Source organism: Callorhinus ursinus, unplaced genomic scaffold (genome assembly GCF_003265705.2).
Source record: "Callorhinus ursinus isolate GAN/ISIS: 27379988/994484 unplaced genomic scaffold, GSC_fseal_2.0 scaffold85, whole genome shotgun sequence".
Lineage (NCBI taxonomy): Eukaryota > Metazoa > Chordata > Mammalia > Carnivora > Otariidae > Callorhinus > Callorhinus ursinus.
In genome coordinates, this window is record NW_027397147.1 from 2,679,325 (window position 1) to 2,699,179 (window position 19,855).

The 19,855-nt window shown below is 45.2% G+C and overlaps 1 protein-coding gene across 4 annotated transcripts in view; it reads left to right on the plus strand.

The window, feature by feature from the left end:
* The window catches only part of PRKCB (protein kinase C beta), a 318,066-nt gene that overhangs the window by 129,417 nt on the left and 168,794 nt on the right, over nt 1–19,855 (plus strand). For 3 of the 4 annotated variants that reach the window (XR_003205040.2, XM_025855449.2, XM_025855448.2), the window contains exon 3: nt 2,460–2,542. Coding sequence is in view for 2 of the 4 variants with exons in the window: in XM_025855449.2 (XP_025711234.1) it covers nt 2,460–2,542 (83 nt within the window). In the remaining 2 variants the exon portion in view is untranslated. Of the gene's footprint in view, nt 1–2,459; nt 2,543–16,959; nt 16,979–19,855 lie in introns of those variants that run through there. The other variant, XM_073888001.1, reaches the window with a different exon arrangement.

The following is a 19,855-nucleotide window of genomic DNA, read 5'->3' on the forward strand; positions in this document are numbered from 1 at the left end:
CAAGTTCCTCTTTAGCCATGCCCATTCGGTTGTCAGCCCAACCACTGAGTTTCCAGTTTGGGCAGTAATATTTTTCATCCCCTGACCTGTGTTTTTCTTTGACTCTTGATTTTGTTTCAAAATGGAGGTAGGCTTATTTCACCTGATTATATAACTAGTATATACTCATTGAAAACATTTTGAACAATGTAGAAAAACATAAGGTTGAAAGTGAAAATAACGGGTGTTCTGTGAAAGGGAGCTATGTGCAAAATGACCTCCAAAGGCTGAAGGGGTGGAAGGACCAAAGAAAAAGGCCAAGTCCAGCTTGATAAGAAATGATTTAGTAAGGGGACTTAGGGACAGAAGCAGGTCTTGAGTGGCTGCAGGACAAGTAGATCTCCACCCCACCCCACCCCCCGCCTTCCATAGGATCTGCTTTTATAACCCCAGAGGCTGGGGAATACGTGTTGGTATACACCTGGGAGAGATGCTCAAGGATAGTTGTGTGTCATAGTCATATCTCCAGAGCACATCAAGGACATTATGTTCCAATGATGTATTTGAGGGTGTGGTTAGACAAGAAAGAATGAGGCTGGGGATGGTGCTCAAGAAGACTTCAGGTCACAGAGTCATCCTCATGGTGGATTTGTCCAGATGTCATTGGTCTGGTTCACATGATGGGCAATCCTACTGCCCAGAGATAACCATCACTGGCTTTTGTTGACCACTATTCATAAATTTCTCTCAAGGTTCATAAACATATAGGCACAGAGGGGACACACACACACACACGTGTGTACATGATTTGACACAAATGTCTTTATACAAAGCATATATAACTTCTAAAATGCAGTAGCTACTAAAACAGAAAATGGAGTAAGCAAAGGAGAAAGAAATTGGCCTCTTTGGACATCTTCTTGGTTCCCAACCATGGGAATTTAAAAATTTTGTATTGCGAAAAATATCAAACATCTATTAAGGTAGATGGCTTAGTATAATGAATCCTCATGTGTCCATCACTCGGGTTCAAGTAATAATCAGTCATGATTAATTTTTATTCCATCTATAACCCTCCCTTTCTCCTTCCTGCATACTGAATTTTTTTTTTTTTAAGTAGGCTCCATGTCCAGTGTAGAGCCCAATGTAGGGCTTAACCTCATTCATGACCCTGAGATCAAGACCTGAGCTGAGATCAAGAGTCAGATGCTCAACCAACCAACCAAGCCACCTAAGTGCCCCCTGAGTTATTTTTTTTAAAGATTTTATTTATTTGAGAGAGAGAGTGTGAGCATACGTACTCCCCAGCCTCTGGGACTATAAAAACAGGTCCTATGGAAGTGGGGGGCTTGTGCAGATCTACTTGTCTTGCAGTAGATGTGTGCGAGGGAGAGGGTCAGCAGAGGAGGGAGCATTGCTGTGTATTAAAAAAAAATTCTTTTTTTCTCATTGCTTCCCTGTGATGTCATTTAACATATGCCTCTGTCACTTGTATTTTCTGTAAACTGGTAGTTGGATCAAAAGGCTTGAACTGATTCAGGTTTGATTATTTTAGCAAGAGTACCTCGTAGGTGGTGGAGTACTTCCTGGTACTTTCATCGGTAGGCAGAGGAAGTCTTCTTGTGATGTTAGCAGCCGCTGATTGTTGCCCAGGTCCCTTGTCTCGCTAGGGATAGTCACGAACTTTCCTGGCCTGTTTTCATTAGCTGAGAATGCTCTTTGGAAAGATTCTGAGCCGGTTCCTACAGCGTGGTACATGTCCTCCAGGAGCCCACCGTTTAGAGTTTATAAAAGTTAGATTTAATACAGTCTCTGACCACCCCTTCCCCCAAGCAATAGAATCCCCAGATGGGGGAGCCATATCATAGGTGCCTTTAACTCATTGGAGTTCAAATACATGTATGTGTGTATTCGGTTGCAAACTACTAGAGTAACAAAGGAAACACTGCAGGTTTTTCCTCCACTCTTGCACTCAGTTGGCATTGCTCTTGGGTGAGATGGGGGCACGGGTCTGCCATGCCTGCTCGCTCTGTTTTTCTATGTGGCCCTTTTTATTATGCACGTGTCTCTGCGTGTGATTCTAGTGTTTAAATATATGTGCTCCTTGTTCATTCTGGACCTAAACCCAAGCCGACTACTTCATGTGGTGCCCGATCTAAGAAACCACGTTGTGTTTCAAAACCAGCGCAAGACCTGACAACTGAAGGGATCTTCTGGAGGGTGGTGTAATTTTGAGTATTTGTGGTCTTTTGAACCCCAGTTACCTTTAGAAGTTTAACTGATTTGCCGGGTGCAGTAGCAGTTTGGTTTCAATAAAGGGCAAGGTGGGGAAGCTGAGCCATTGTACATCTTGCTGTAAAAGATGTTCATCTTTCTTGTTGCGAAGTCCAGGTTTAATGATCTCTTTTCCCTCTCTTCCTCCTCTCCACTTCCCTTCTTTCCTCCCTCCCTCCCTCCTTCCCTTGTTTTCTCTTTTGCAGTCTGCTGTTTTGTGGTGCACAAGCGGTGCCATGAGTTTGTCACCTTCTCCTGCCCAGGCGCCGACAAAGGCCCAGCCTCTGATGTAAGTAACGGGCACTGGTCCCCTTTATCCACCCATAGTCAGTGTGTCCTTTTGGGTAACTATGGCTGCGCTTAGACCCAAAAAAAAAAAAAAAAAAAAAAAAAAAAAAGGTGGGCTGTTCTTATTCTGAGACATGGGGTGGTCCCTACAGCCTCTGAGACATTTTTCATTTTAACAGGAAGGACAAAACAAAACATTTTGGGAGTGGAGTATGATGGTATACGAAACCAACTAGTTACCCTACTATGGTTTTGCCAAATGCCTTCATCTTTACGGCTGGGGCATGGAGAGTGGTGGTGAGCTGCTAAATTGTTCCTGCTACTCTAAAAAGATAGTTAGAATGGTACCTTAGGATGTAGTTTATAGCTCTTTGTTAGGGAATTCTTGATACCAGGGCCCAAGAAGTAGGAGGGAAATGGGTTTATCCTGCTACCATGCATCCTAAAGACTGGCTACTATTGGTGGGGCAGGGGGATCCTTCTGGGTAAAACAGGCAAATAAGTTTTATTTTAATCAGTATGAACTTATTTTAATATAGATTGGAAAAATGTATCTAGTAGTGGTTTTGAATTTATGGTAGGGATAGAGAATTTCCTACCTAAATAAAGGTCTTTAGGTTAAACAAAAGATAAGTTGACTTAAGGAAACTATTGAGTGAATGACCCCATGGGCTCTATAAGGATATGGCAAAAGCCTTGGTTTAAGTTTGTCCAAAGCTTGGAGTACATTGTTGATCATCTACTCAACAGCCATTCCTAGCCCTCACTCTCTTCTTTCTGGCAGAGGCTGCCTCTCATGCTACAAGCTGGAAATGCCTGATACTTGCATCACTAACCTGTAGTTAGTGAATGATCATGTGACCCAGTCCTGCTCAGTGGGACCTTGGGGGAAGTCTGGGGAGAGCTTCCAGGAAAGACTTTCCTTTTTGATAAGAGCAGACATCCCTTCCTTTTTCCTGTTGGGTGTTTTTGTGTGAGGATAAAATGGATGGGGTTGTGGCAGCACTTTTGGGTTAATGAGGGAGATGTACTTGCATCCTGAGCATCACAGATTGGAAGAGTCAAAGGAACCTGGGTCATTGATGACACTGGTGAGCTGCTCAGCCAGCTGTGAGTTCTCTTATGCCCAGACTGCATCTGTGAGATAAGAAGCTCCTCTTAGTAAAGTCTCATCATTTGGGGTATTCTTTAACACATTGCTGAAAGTGCCCTGGTAGGACTTTCCACCGTGCGCACTCCTCCCTTGGCCCAGTGATGAGCTGCGTTCAGTGGACCCCATGTGCATCTGTCACCCCTAGTTCTCTTATTTTGTTCCTGCTTTGGTTCACCTTCCTAGAATTTTCCCCATTGGCATGGTCTTCATTCCTGGCCCTGTCCTTACCCACTTGGACCTGACAGCGGACAGCTTGCCAGAAGTGAGTGGTGACTGCCTTCTGTCATTGCATTTGCAGACTGTTGTCAGCCTTCTGTACGTGGTCATCTGCCACTTCGCTACACATCAGGGGCAGAACAGTCACCGCAGCAACACGAACATTCTGGAGCTTGTAGGGCAGTTCCTTTGCTTGGAACCTGGTACTTGGGTTTAAGGACCCCAAGTAGCCCAGAACCACGAAAGCCCTTCTAGACTTGTCTGCAGAGGTGAAGATGGGACTGTTCGCCATGTTCTCTGAGCTCACACTTCCTGGCACTTTTAGTGCAGTTCCTTCTCTCGTCCCCAGGAAAACAGGCAGGGAAGTTTGGGATGGCAGCCTGGCTCCATTATGGAGCTCTGAAGCTTCCTGCAGCCTGAGGCTTGAGTCTCACACTGCAGCCAAGAGGCTGGCGTTTCTGACATCTGGTCTATATTTGTTGGCTTTTTCTGTTGCCTGAGACAAACTCCACTCAAACTGGTTTATGTGAAAAGGGAAACTTTTGGTCCCTGAAGCTGAAAAGCCCGAGGGCAGACTGGCTTCAGACACAGAGGATGGTTATGCTGATTGGCCAGGTGTGGTTAGGTGCCTACCCGCAGCAAGAAAGCCCCGTGTGGCCACCCCGTGATTTCGGAGTCGGGGAGCCATGGTCCCTTGGAGAACTGGAGAAGCAGAAGTGTACTGGTTAAAACCATAGACTATGGATGGAGCCAGCATTCCTAGGCTCAGATATGTGTGACCTTGGGCAAAACAAAATACTTAAATCTCTTTGTCCCTAGATCCCTCTGCTGAAAAATGGATAAAATCATAGTCCCCATCTTATAACCTTGTTAAGAATGTCCAGTGTATACATATCTGTAAAAGCGTCTGGTTCATGGCAAGAGCTATATATGTGAGGATGGTGATGGCAATGATAATGAATAACGGTGAATATATGCCAGGCAGGCGGCTAGGACAGATGGCTACCACGTAAGTCTGAAGAATTAACGGGCCCTCTGCCTGCCACTTGGCAGGCCTTCCAAGGAGTGTGTAGGCTCCGTAAGTGGTAGGAGACCCCTGTCTCTATGAATGGAGAAGCCCAGCCATTCATTGTTTCGGGGGTGGGGAAGGGCGGGCAGTACTCCCTGCAGGCAGCATGCATAGGATTTGGCAGCCGACTTGGAATGATTCTATCTCTGGACACAGTTCCAAGAAGGTCAGCTGGCACCAAGGATGATGAACTGGTCCAGACTCCTCAACTGGCTTGACTCATTTCATTGACCTTTTCCTGTCCATGGCTGGAGACATGATTAAAGATCTGGCCACACCTGCTTACCAACCTGGCCAGGCTCTCTTTTGGCTGCTGGGGAGACTCCTGCAGTCCTGGAGGGATGCCCTCCTCCTGTGTGACCTTGGAGGAACTGGTGTGCTGCGAGCTCATGGAACAGGCAAGCACAGTCTCCATCTGTGCAAAGGGAATGTGCTAGGCTCCATCCTCTCCCCCTCTGCTATTCTAAGCCCAGGGAATATTCTGGACATTAGTAGAACTTTGTGTAGTCGGTGTTCTTCTACAGAAAGGTCCACATTACAGCATATCAGGCTACCTGAGGAAACTTGATGAACCAGGCTCTGTCCCAGTGACTTCAATCACTGACCCAACCATTCCATGCAAATGGGAATAGACAATATATATATATAGGCATCAGCCAGTGGAGGACCTCAAAATATGGCAGAGTTCCTGGCTGTTAACTTCTGGTCATCTGCAGGCATGGTCTTGGTCTCCTCTGGTTGGAAACTCTCAATTGTGCTCTCTTGGACCTTGTAGAGAGACCAAGACTCTGGTACCACCATAAGCATTACATATGACATTCTATGAATGCACTTAGAATACTAACCACATACCCAGCCTCCCGAGAGATCGTCTCAGAATAAGAAAAGGGGACTTGTCTCTTGGGGCCAGAACTAGGGTGGGTCAAGCGGGGTACTTGCCCTGGGCACCAAATTTAAGGGGTTCTCACCTGTGTCTGCAGGATGATCGAGGATGGCCCCACTCGCATGACAGGCAGTGAGACCCTTATCAGCCTGGGCCCCTTGGTTCTCCTCCATATCACCTGTCATCCTCCAGCTGGCTCGCTCTGGCTTGTTCACATGGTGGTTTCAGGGCTCCGAGAGGAGCAAGAGAGCATGTCCCAGCACATACCATGTTTGATAATGTCCCGCTGGACAAAGTAGTCTAATGACCAAGCCCAGATTCAGGTGGGAATGAAATAGACTCCACTCTTCATGGGGGTTGTCAGGGGAGAATCTCTGGTCAATCTACTGAGATCCTCTTAACCTGAGTGGTAGAACAGAATTCCTGGGGACCATCACACAGGACTTCATAAAAGATCCACAGATGTTAGTGTGGCTCAGAGAGTCATAGCCAACCTCACAAGAGGACACATCTCATTATTTCCCTGCCCCACATTCCTGTATGATTTAGCCATCTCCAGCTACAAATGGGAGGCTAGGCAATTTCTTGATCATGTCCAAAGACAATGGTGGTTAGGACTGTGAACTCCACAGTCAGACATATCTGAGGTCAGGTCCTGTCTCAGCAAGTTACTCATTAGGGGGACCTTGGATGTATCATTTTCCTTCTCTGTGTCTGAGTTTCCTTCTCTGTAAACTAGGATATTAGTACCAACCACATAGGTTTGTTGTAATAATTTTTTTAAAAAATCCTTAAAATGAAAAAGGGTTAACAACAAACACAACAGCATCAACAGCAAATGGATTAGGAAGCCATTGTGTGAAAGTGCTTAGCACAGTGCCCACAACACAGGAAGCCCTTGATACAAGTAGCTAAGGGCCTGACGATTGCTCTCTCTATCCCAGAATCTTGAATATACTCATAATTCTCTACAGTCCTCCACCCTGAGCCTGCCTTTGTGACGTAATTGCTGTCTCCATTTCCATGACTTGACAAAAAACCTCCAAGTCTGAGAAAAGAGCCTGGACTTTGGATCCAGACAACCTTGGTGTCAAATTCCATTGCTCTCATTTACTTACTCCTCCAGTGATCTTGGGAAAATAACTTAAGTTCTGTGATCCTTAGTTCATCTCTTTAAAATGAGGAGAATAATACCTAAATCATAGTTCTTTTTTTTTTTTTTTGGTGAATATTCAATGAGAGACTGCTTGAGCCACATCCAGAATAGTGTCTGGCACAAAAAAAAGGCACTCAGCAAATGGTTTCTGAATTATTATTAATCCCTGGATGAGTCTCTCCTACTCAAGAAGGGATGCAGGTTACCTTGTGACCTGCCAAGGAATAACAGCCAATGATAATAGCTAATTTTTGTTGAGCAAGGACTCTGTGCCAGGCAGGACAGAAGTTACAAAAGGATTCCTTAGCTGCTTTGTCTAAAGACACTTTCTTCAACATTTTATGGTTTTAGCAATGATTTCTTACTGTTTATAGTCAAGATGCAGAATAAAACCCATTTTATGCCCTGTGTCCTCCCAATTACATCACTGGGTCAGGGCAGTTAAAGATGATGCACACTGATGTTGAGCATATCCTTTTGTGTTTTTATTTTATTTTTTAATTTTTAATAAAAGTTTTTTTTTTTTTTTTTTTTGGTAATCCCTACACCTTTGTGGGGCTTGAACTCATGACCCTGAGATCAGGAGTCACATACTCTTCCGACTGAGCCAGCCAGGCACCCCTCTTTTTGTGCTTTTAAATCCAGTCTTACTTTGTGAAGAAATACATTAAAAATGATAAATTATGAGCTAAATGTTAAAGATTTAATAAAAGGAAAATAGAAGATTTAAAAAGAATGTATATATTAAAAAGAATACGTATATATTATATATATAATGTATGAATATGTATAAAAATGTGTTTGAAAATCTGGTTGAAATGGATGATTTTCTAGGAAATTCTAACTTGCCAATTTTGTCTCAAGAAGAAATTGGAAACCAGAATAGGCGAGTAACCAAAAAAGAAATGAGAACATTGCCCAAGAAACTTTTCTTCTCCCAAAATTATAGGCTTCGTGGGTAAATGGTCTTAAACTTAAGAGGAATGAAGGATTTCTGTGCATTTTAAACTGTATCAGATTACAGAGAAAAAGTAAAACTTCACAATTTTTTTTAATTGAAAGTGAGAGAAATCCAACTCAAATTAGCAATAGGAAGACAGATTGGCTCATGGGAAGGACATTGGGAATGGAATAAGCTTCAGGGACAAGGGCCTCAGATACCAGAACTGAGGCTGTGATACTTGCAAGGTGCGTTCTCATTATCAGCTGTATCAATTAGCTTTGCTGGGTAACAAAGTATCCCAAAATTTAGTAGCTTGAGGCAACAATCATTTATTTTTTCTCATGATTCTCTGGGCTACTTGGGTGATTCTTCTGATGTGGGTGTATTCGGCTGATCTTTGCTGGGCTCTGTCAAGTTCTTGGTCAGCCAGTTAGTTGGCTGGTGCTGGATCACCTAGGATAGCTTCACTAACATGACCACCAGTTGGCAGCTTGTTGGCTTAGGCACTTTGTTTCTCTTCCATGAGGTCTCTTTTCCTCTAGCAGGCTGGCCTTGGTACATCCACACACTGGCCTAGGGTTCCAAGCACAGCCAGAGAGGGAAATCCCCAAACCATAGGTGTTTTTCAAGGCTTTATTTGTGTCACACTGGTTATGGCTAAGACCAGATTCAGGGGTGGAGAAAAAGGCCTCACCTCTTGATAGGAGGAACTACAAAGTCCTACTACAAAGACGCATTCAGGGGTGGAGAGTTTGTGGCCATTTTGCATTCTGCCACATTGGCCCTCATCATCTGTGTTAGCTGTTGTGTTTGCCCTTCTGAATCCACTCTGTTTTCTCCCTGAGAGACAGACCTGTAGGACTGTGTCAGTTGGGGTTCCCTTTACCCCCTGCTTCTGGTTGGGCCCAGCCAGAGGGACCAATAGGAGATTGTGGGCTGGGTATTTATCATGGGGTCGTCTTGGCTCTACCCTTTGACCGAGGGTTGCTGCTCCTCTAAAGACAGTTTTCTCTACACGGTTCTCTCCTTGGGTTCCAGGAGCTACTCTTTGCCCTTGTCCCTTGGCTGTTACCTATCCCCAGTTACTGCACTATCCCCTCTGGCTTCCCAGCACCATGCCTGTATCTTTACAAGTGGTCCTTTTACAAAGCCTCCCTTAAACTCTCTTAAATTGAGTATGTCATCTGTTTCGGGCTGGGACCCCAACTGGTTTGTCCTTGCCTCCTTTGCCCCTACGGTAGACAGGACACGTCTATAAATAGGTCTGTCAGCTTGGTGATAGTGGACCCCATGGGAGAATGGAAACCCCAGTGGAGGAAGTGGGCTTTATTTCTGCATTCATAATCAGGGAAGGGTTCTGATTGGTTGGCCCCTTGTTGTTGGGAGAATGAACTCTTATAGTTTAGCAGGCCTGGTTCATATGACATCCCTGTGGCTCAGAGAGCAGTGTCTGTTACAAGAAGAGGGGGTGGGAAGCTTTGATGGGCTGACAAAATCAGTAGCCACCACACCTTGTTATTATAAGCTAGCTTGATCACAATTACCAGCATAACCAAATAAAGTTGGCATAAAAAATAAAACTGTACACTGTGTGTCAACCATACTTCAATTAAAAAAAGTAGACTAGTAGTAGTCTAGATTAACGTATGTTAAATAAGATACTTAATGCTATTTAATTCTTGGTATAGACATTGGCTCAAATATACTTTTTTAATGTGAAAGAAACAGTCTGGAAATTAAAATAACAAAGTTTTGGTCAATATAACAAAATACAGGAACCAAGATAAAAGTAAGCCAGCAAGGAATCATGAATTCTGGAAAGTATACATTAAGATGGTAGAAGTGACAGCAGATAATATCAGTTATCTAACAAATGTAAATGGATTGAAATTCTCCACTAAAAGTTGAAGACTATCAGATTGGATAAACAATGTATAATTCTCGTCAATGTGTAGGAGAAACTTAAAACATAGCTTAAAAATAAAATGGGCAAAGATATACTGCAAAAACACACATAAATGTAAAACATGGTCTTAGTAATACTATCAAAAGAAATAGGATTCAAGCAAAAAGCATACGCGGGAGGAAGAGGAGGGAAAAGGTACTCTAATATTTTACTGGTGAGTGTGTAAATCAGTGTAATCCTTCTCCAGGGAAAATTACCAATATTTATCAAAAGCCTTAATGACTTCCTGGACCTAATAATTACCAAACCTAATCCTTTTTGACTTAAGAATTACAATTCTAGAAATTTTTTTGCTGAGGAATTATTTAAGGATATGCAAATTTACTCGGCTAAAGTAATAGTCAATGCATCAGTATTCATACTAACAAAAATTTCGAAACTACCTAAATGACTGCCAGTTAGGGTTTCTGTAAGAAAAGCACACCCATATCTGGGTGCTGCACAGTGATTAAAGTGTCACAGTATCTGGGCAGCCTGCCAAAACCTGGAAATGTTCTATATCATGATTGGGATGATGCCTATACAGGTGTACACATTTTTCAAAATTCACAGAACTGTTCCTTATTATAGGCAAATGACACTTCAGTAAAGAGCCACAGTAATTAAAATGTTATTGACACGGAAATATAGTCATGAAATATTGGTGAAAAAAGCAGACAACAAAGCATTGCGTATGGTGTGATATATCAGAAAACATAAAAATACACACACATGTAAAAACAAAAGGCCACATCTTCTCAACATATTTTAGTGGCCACTTGTCAGTTCTGCTCACTGTCTTATTCCACACTGTTGCCTGCAGAGCTTGGGAGATCACTTTGGGGTATTCTTTAACTGGTTTCTCCGGTCTTGCTTGTTTTTGGTGCCACTTCACCTCCAGCATGGACTCTGGCTTCCCACTTAATTCAGTTAAAATCAAATGTGAGCGATAGCTTGAGTAGAACTGTAAGCAATTGCAGTTGCTTCTGGGTGTGGTTAAACCTAAGGTCTTCCACCAGCTGGGAGCCTGCTTATCCTTGAATGAGAATCTTCAGATGCCCCTGGTAAGATGCTGGCCCCTGAGAAGCCTTGGCCAATTCTCTGGCCCCAGAGAAGGAGGGTAGTCCCAGCCCTACTCATTTCCTGCCTCTGCATTTGGGGCAGTAAAACATGCCTGTTTTCAGAGAGAAGGCCCACCTCTTCCTATGGCATTGGCTGGGCTTCTTGGCTCAGATAAAGCCACACAACTGTGTACTGAACTCTTCTCAGAGCCTGGGTTGTTCAGTCTCATGTAACACCAACAGGGGACACCCCACAGTTCAGCTCTGATGATGCTCCGAGCCTATCTAGCTCCTTCCAGGAGGCGAAGCAACAGTTAGGGTTCAGCATCCCTCTTGGCATCATGGTAAGATCTCACCATCACCTGGACCAAAGAAGACCTGTTGTATCTCTCAAGGATAAGTAATGTCATGTGTAATTTGGTCTAAATAGGACAGGCAGGCAGTCTGTCTGATCTCTTACCTCTCTCAATCTGAAAGCGCATCCTTCTGCTGAAGATACATTCTATTTATGTTATGTAACATTGCAGTCTCTAACTTCTGCCTTCACAACACAAGTGCTCAGTAATCAGAGTGTGTGTTACCAAATGCCAAAAGAACACCTTACGGGGGTGCTTGGAGGTGCTCTGAGGGTTGGCCTGTCTAGCTCCGAGGCTAGGCTGTCATTAAATATCCGAAGAGCTTTTGTATAGATTTTTTTTTTTTTTTATCTCTAGCTTCAAAGGAAAGAATCAGAACTGGGGACCATCCGTTTGGGCTAAAGAAGAGCAGCCCAAACCAACGGGTTGCTGTGTAAGGATATTAACTCCCCATCTCAGTGGAGCAGAGATCAGTTGTCATGGATGATGTGCTAGATGTGGGTTTCTACCACATTGGTGGTTCTTTCACTGGTGGTGTTTGGTTGCGTGCAAAGGAAGCCCCCTTTGGTTAACTCGAGTTAGAAAGGAATTTATTGGGAAAGCTGTGATGCACTTTAGAGAATTGGAAGAAAACCGGAATGATCAGACCAGCTGTATCTGATTTTGGTCCTTGTGTTGCTTTGGTTTTAAATTCACATTCCGGAAGAAGAAAGATTATTTGGTCAAGTTCATGTTACCTAAGTAGCCCTTGGTTGGGTCTTTACAGTGTTCCCTCCCAGAGTAAACACAGTAGACACTGTGGGTGGGATGGCTTTCAAAGGGAAAATGAGGCATTGCTACAAAAAAAAAAAAAAAAAAAAGGAAGCAGAGAGGTTTGACAGATCAAAACCACACACCACCACTACAATTTCTAAATGGTGCTTTGTGGAATATAGATAGGTTGACTGCTTAAGGATTATTTGGGGAGCCTGCTAAAACCAGACTTCACCTGAAAAAGTACAGACAAGAGCCTGGAAATAGGTATTTTAAAGTCCTTCAGGTAATTGGGTCGCTGAGTTTGGAAACCAGTGTAAGGCAGTACCATGTTGTGGCTCTGAAACCCGAGTGGCTGTGTTTGCATACCGCATCTGCCACTCACTCACTGTCTGGATCATCTTGGGCCAGTGACCTGACTTCTGCCTCAGTTTTCTCATCTGTAAAAAGAGGATAAAATGAAGATCAGATGAGTTAATCCACGTTAAGGGCTTCGTGCCACACCTGACACCGGATACTTGCTAATATTCTAACCACGGATGGTCCTTTCACGTTTAGGGAGCAAATTTCAAAAGTCCAGGCTTGTTTTTGGCACGGCATGCATCCATCTTGCCTGCCACGAAATGGAAATATGTAGACACCTCCCATGGGCTGGTTGGAGGGAGAGTCTAACACAACAATGGCGGTGTGATAAAATGCGCTTCTTCCAACCCCCGTGGAGCGAGTGCCCCGCGATCCCTGGGCTCCCGTTGGCTGAGTGCCTGCAGAAGCAGTGTGGAGAGGGCAGAAAGAATTGCTTCTCAATAACCCCTTGTGTCTCACTCTCATAAAGACACAGAGCTTCATGCTGTGGAGGAAGAAGCAAATCCCTGATGCGTGGCGTCCCTAGAACAGAAATGAGCTGTTTCTTCTGTGCAGAAAAGGGCAGGGCTGCCGTGATTTGAATGAGGTGCAGATGTCCCATCTTATGAATTATTTTGGCTTCTCCTAGTTGGGGGCAGACCAGCCTCAGAGCCTGATAAAGGCAATTTCCCAGAGATTTAGCCCGTGGAGCCTACGGGCTTGGGGGAGGCAGAGAAATCAAAAGGCAGATGACCCTGGAGAGAGGCAGCCCGCAGGGATGTGAAAGGCACAGGTCCCGGAGTCAAAAGACCTCATTTCTAGTCTCCTACTGTCTCTTAACTTTTAGTATTCCCAATGGCTCCCCCTACCTCCAGTGGCCTGGAATTCTAGGATTTCTAAATGCAGTATTTTTATTTTTTTAAAGTTTCTTTTTAAAATTTTCTTTTTCTTTTTTTTTTTTGTAATCTCTACACCCAACATGAGGCTCGAACTCACGTTCCTGGGATCGAGAGTCGCATGCTCTTCTGACTGAGCCAGCCAGGTGCTACCTCGATACAGTATTTTTTAAAATGTAGTAACATCCAAAGGCCAGCATTCATAGGTATAATTCTGTTTTAAGCACTTCGCATAGAATAACTCTTTATTCTTCCTCACACTCTAGAAATCCCATTGCTATCATCCCTATTTTACAGATGAGGAAACTGGGGCACTCAGAGACTAAGTGACTTGCCCCAGGTCACAAGACTAGTGAGTGGTAGAGCCAGGATTTGAACCCAGGCAGCCTTGCCCCCAGAGCCATGTTCTTATTCAGTACCTCCAGGTACCTCATAACTGCAGCCCTGTCCACCTGGACAAATCTCACTGAAGCAAACAACCCTCTTCTCTGAAAACGGCCTTTCCAGAGAAGGCACCCCCCGAAGCTTGGGGATGCTACGGCCTTGGCCCTGTTTGGGGGGCCACATGCATGTGGACATCTATCCCAAGCTGGACCGATCAGATTCTTTCTTTAGGGATTTAGAATTTGGAATTAAGGGTGCTGGTTTTAGTCTGCAGGGGTCACGTGGTTTTTGAAAACTGTTTATGGGGCATGAAAAGTGACCATCTTGATGAATTACCACACAGCAAACATTTCCCTGGAACCAGAAGCCCTTCTGGGTCCCTGTCTACTTCCCCCACCTCCAACCCCTTCCATAAGACCAGGACCCAGGCCAGCAGTAGTTTGCTGGCTTTTTCCCCCCCCCCATTGAACTATTTATTGTCATTTTACTTTATTTTATTTCACTTCATTATATTTCAGAAAGAACACTTAACATAAGATCTACCCTCTTAACATACTTAAATAAAAGATTTTATTATTTATTTATTTACAGAGAGGAAGAGCGCATGAGCGGGGGAGGGGCGGGGAGGAGAGGCGCAGAGGGAGAGGGAGGGAGAGAGAATCCCAAGCAGACCCTGCACTGAGCGCAGAGCCCGACACAGGGCTTGATCTCATGACCCTGAGATCATGACCTGAGCTGAAACCAGGAGTCAGACGCTCAGCCGACTGCGCCACGCAGGCACCCCCCCCCCAACACACTTTTAAGAACACAATACAGGGGCGCCTGGGTGGCTCAGATGGTTAAGCGTCTGCCTTCAGCTCAGGTCATGATCCCAGAGTCCTGGGATCGAGTCCGCATAGGGCTCCCTGCTTCTCCCTCTGCCTCTCTCTCTCTCTCTCTCTCTCTGTCTCTCATGAATAAATAAAATCTTAAAAAAAAAAAAACACAATACAATACTGTTGACCACAGGCACAATATTGTGCAGCTAGAGTTTACTCATATTGTTTAACTGCAACTTGATGCCCATCGATTGGTAACTCCTCCTTTCCCCCCTCTCGCCAGCGTCTGGCAGACACCATTCCAGTCTTTGATTCTGTGAGTTTGTTTTAGACATCTCATCTGAGTGGAATTAGGCAGTGTTTGTCTTTCCGTGTCTGGCTTGGTTCATTGACATCACATCCTCGCAGTTCATCCATGCCCCACATGGCAGTATTTCCTTCTTTTTGAAAGCCTGAATAATATTCCATTGTATGTATATACCACATTGTCTTTATTCAACCATCTGTTGACGGACATTTAGGCTGCTTCCACGTCTTGGCTATTGTGAATAATGCTGTAGTGAACATAGTGTGCAGATACCCCTTCGAGATCCTGATTTCATTTCTTTTGGATAAATACCCAGAAGTGGGACTGCTGGATCATATGGTGGATCTATTTTTTATTTTTTGAGGACCCTCCAAGTGGGCTAAGGACCTGAATAGACATTTCTCCAGAGAATACCTACAAATGGCCAACAGGTACATGAAAAAAAAGTGCTCAGCATCACTCATGGTCAGGAAATGTGAATCAAACCCACAATGAGATGCCACCTCACACCTGTCAGGATCGCTGTTATCAAAACAAACCCAAAAGACAACACGTGTTGGCAAAGATGTGGAGAAATAGGAGGTCTCACACACTGTTGGTGGGATGCAAAATGGTGCGGGTGCTGTGGAAAACAGTGTGCCTTCTTTTGAAGTCTCTACAAATAGAATTATCCAGTAGAACCTCTCTTTCCTTTCTCCTCTGTGTTTTGTTTGTGGCCCACACGACTTTGGAAGGACGCATTCCATTCCATTTATCAGGATTTCCAACTTCAAAGCCAGCGGTGGCGGGGGCTGGCAGATAAGTAAATGAATCGAATGTGTGATAACAGCGAGTGTCCATCTGGTGTGTGTGCACCCCGTCTGGAAGGAGAAGCCTCTACCCGGCTCCAGTTTTGTTTTGTTTTTTTTAATTCCTGCTTTTTAAAAGACCAAAAGTCCAGATTTTTTCATTTTTTTCAAGAGAAGTCTGAATCTCCTAAATTTAGATGTTGACAGATAACCTGAGAATGACAACTGCCGTGTATTTTAAGCACATTTTTGGGACTGGGTTCATGCTGTGCACCACCAGTTAAAACCTCTACGTTTGTAGGTGGGAACTGTCCGTGGAAGGTCTCTCCCACCCTCCTTCTAAAGGGAGAAGAGAAAATGTGGATTTGGTCAATTGAGGCTTCTTTGAGGAACAGCAGTCGAAGGCGGAGAGCCTTAAAAGTATGCGGAGGTCCCTTGACCCTGGTGGCTGGGTGGAGCTTTAAATTGGCTAGGGCATCCCTTTCTCGCTCTGTCTCTGGACCCTGCCTCCTAGGGAAGCAGCTGCCGGTACTGGTCTCTTATGTTCTAGCACTCTCCAAGTCCAGTGGGATGGGCCGGGGCTCTGGCAGTCCCATACCTCACCTGAAGGCTTTGGGGGGGGGTCATTTATCACTCTGCATAATTATCAGGTGCCTCTGCTGCCAGGGGCTTGCATAGACACCTTCCAGGACTCACCTTGGCTTCCTGTGTTTGGTCAGCAACCCTCATCATCAGGCCTTGCTATTCTAATTTGGGAGAATGAGGCCAGTTCAAGTCTCACCGTTTCCAGATAGTGAAAAACATTTGGAGAGTTTTTGGCATTTACTCAGCACCTTCCCCTGATTTCTGGGCTGAAATGGATTCTTCTATTTTTAAACATTTTTGGGGGGAGTGCATTTTTAGTGGTAGTTTGGGAGTGAGGGCAGAGTGAAACGTTCAGGCTCAGGTTTGTGTCTTGCATGTTAAGAGTGTGGACTCTGGGGCTCCTGGGTGGCTCCGTCGGTTAAGCGTCCGACCCTTGGTTTTGGCTCAGGTCATGATCTCAGGGCCCTGGGGTTGAACTCTCCTCAGTCTCCGTGCTCAGCAGGGAGTCGGCTTGAGATTCTCTCTTCCTCTCCCTCTGTTCCTCCTGCTCATGCCCTCTCTCTCTTAAATAAATAAATAAATCTTAAAAAAAAAAAAAAAAAAGGAGTGTGAACTCTGGAGCCGGCCTGCCTGGGTTCAAAGCTCAGCTTTGCTACATACTAGCCATGTGACTGTGGATAAGTGACTTACTCTGGCTGTGCCCCTGTTTCTACATTTTCAAGATGAGGATGGTAATGTGCCTACTTCCTGTTGTATTCAACAAGTTGTGAGTATTAAATAAGGTAATGTATGCAAAAAGCTTAACACAGTCCCTGGCATATTATGTAAGTGCTTGACTCAGAATCTTGGACCCGATTTTGCTTTCAATCCTGGCTTTGCCGTCCAGGCTCTGCTCCGTAATTCTGCACCTCAGCCCTTCCTCATGCAACTTTCTGTCTTTGTTCTTCTCCACCCTTCAGCTGTGATTTTCCAGAATCCTGCTGAGCAATGGTCCCTTCTTGGGGCTGCTTCTTCTGTGTTCCTAGACTTGCCCTACCCGCCTGTTCTCTCCATTGTCAGTTCCTGGCTAGTATTTATAGCTAACATTTATATAATGCCTCTCCTTTGCCAGGCACTGTTCTAAGTGATTTATATGCATGAACTCATTGAAACGTCACCCATGAGAAAGATCCCTTTTCTGTGCTCATCCTACAGAGAAGTTAGCTGACTTCGCCAGGTCATGCAACTAATACAAAGCTGAGTCTGAACTTGAACTTGGTCTGGCTCTCGAGCCTGCTCTCACCCAGCACGATACGCTGCCACCTGCTCTTCTCCATCCCCAGAGACAGGACCTCAGCCCAGGCTCCATTCCCTGTCCCTGGACCAGTAGCCTCTTGTTCTGATTTGCCGATTCCTCTCTGTCCCACCAGCCTGTCACCTCCACACTGCAGGGGAGTCATCTTTCCAAAAACCAGATGCGATCATGTCATCGTCCTTGTTGGAAACATGTCGGTGGCTTCCAACTGTTCTTGGGGCAAAGCTGATAGTGGGACGTGGCTGCTAAGCAGGGTTGTCAAACATCTCTCTTCCTTTGCCATGCTGACCCATCCACAGACCCGCTTGTTCTGTTGCATTGGAATCCCAAAGGGTTTGTGTGCCTGTTAAGCCTGTCATTCTCACAGAGTCCCCTTTGGAAGAGAAACTGTAGGGTCACCCTACTCAGATGCTGCTTCTGTGCTGGGCTCTCTCTCTCTTTTTCTCCCGAGTTCAGTGAGGCTCCATCCTGGTTGCTTATCTCTTTCATCTGCGGAGCTGTAGAACCCCATAGTGGTGCCTGGGCCCGTCCCAGACAAACCACTCAGAATCTCTTGATTGATTCAAAGCCTCCCAATTGACTTTATTGTGCATCCAAGGTTAAGAACCCTGGTTGACTTGAAACTCATCCTCCAGACCACAGCTCAAGCGTCGCCTCCTTAGGGAAGCCCTCCCTGACCTCCCTGACCAGGTCCGTTCCCCCGATTTTTTACTCTTAGAGCACCACATACCTCTGCTTGCTGTCAAGCATCAGAGGGTGACTTTACATTTACTTACATGGTGACAAAGAGCCCAGATTATGCATCCAAATCACTAGCTGTGTGACCTTGGGCCAGTGACTTAATGTCTCTGTGCCTCAGTTGTCTCCCCAGTAAAATGTGATAATAATAAACCTATTTCACATGATCAGTGAGGGTCAGGTGTGTTAATTATATGTAAAGTTCTTAGGATGGTGCCTGGCATATGTTAGCTGTTACTCTCATCCTAATACCGTTGACCATTGAACACGTGGGTTTAAACTGCATAAACGCTTACACATGGATTTTTTGCGGTTCAGTACCGTAAATGTCCTTTCTCTTCCTTGTGATTTTTTTTTTTTTAAGTAACATGGTGGGCACATGCCGGGCCCATCACAGCTTCCATGACTGTGGAACAGATCATTAGGGTAAGAATCTCTATGGTTTTGTGGTGCCCGGAGTCCCAGGTGCTGATGGTGGCCCAGCAGGCATTGGCCTCAGCAGCCTTCCTCACGTCCTTCTGCATGAAGGTCCTTTCTCCTCCTCCGAAATGCAGGTTTGGGCACCCCGAGGGCTTCTGGGGCAGAGGGAGCTGTCAGGAAGCTAGGCACCGTGAGCTACACCCAGAAATCAAACTGATGGCGTCTTGGCAAGTTGAGTGACCCTGTGTCCCGGTCTTGCTTTTGGGCAACCCTCACTCAGCAGGGAGAGAGCGGTGCTCCTCCCTCTGTGGACTGATGGCACCATTGGGTGTGGAGGGGTGGCGAGGGGCAAGGAGGCATGTGCGTGTGTTGTGGGTGACGAGGATTTATTTATACTGCCAGGCTGTGATCTGTGGCAGTGTGACTGGTCCCTGAAAGACGTCTGTATGCTCTGAGCAATGAATTCACATGATGACCTCTGCAGGAAGAGGCGGGGCAGACTCTCCGAAGAGCCTGGACCCTGAGGTGTCAGAACTTGAAGGCCCCCTGGGAAATGCCCTGTTAACCCCATCGTTTTCTGAAGGGGGAACTGAGACCAGAGCATGCGGTGACTTGCCCAGGGTCACAGATGGAGTTTTCATTTTAAGTTCACATTTATGGGGTCCAGACACTGTGCTACAGCACAACATATAATCATGACTTCATTAATCCTCACAAACCTAGAAAGCAGGAGCTTTCCTTTATTATATTAGACAGACACTTACATGGTATTTACTGAGCACTCTCTTACAAATATTAACTCCTTAACTTTTCGTGAGAATGCAGAGCTCTTGTCATCATTTCCACCTTCGAGATAAGGCTACTGCAGCACAGAGAGCTTAGGTAACCTGCCTGAAGTCACACAGGATGTTGTTGAGTCGAGATTCGATGGCAGGCAGCCTTGCTGTGCAGTGCGTACTACTCTGATGTAGTGTCTCTCCACATGACAGAGACTTGGCTCCATTCTACAGGTGGGAATGTCAAGGCTTTTATAGCGGAAGTAACTTGCTCAAGGCTGAGAAGTAACAGAGTTGGGATTGAATTCAGACTCTAGCTTTAGAGTCTGACTCATGAGCTCTCTACTAAATTCCCTCCCACGGGGACTGGGGTCTCCTGGCTGAGGGGTCTGAGCTGGGGACAGGGAATGGAGGCTAAGGCAGACCTGGAA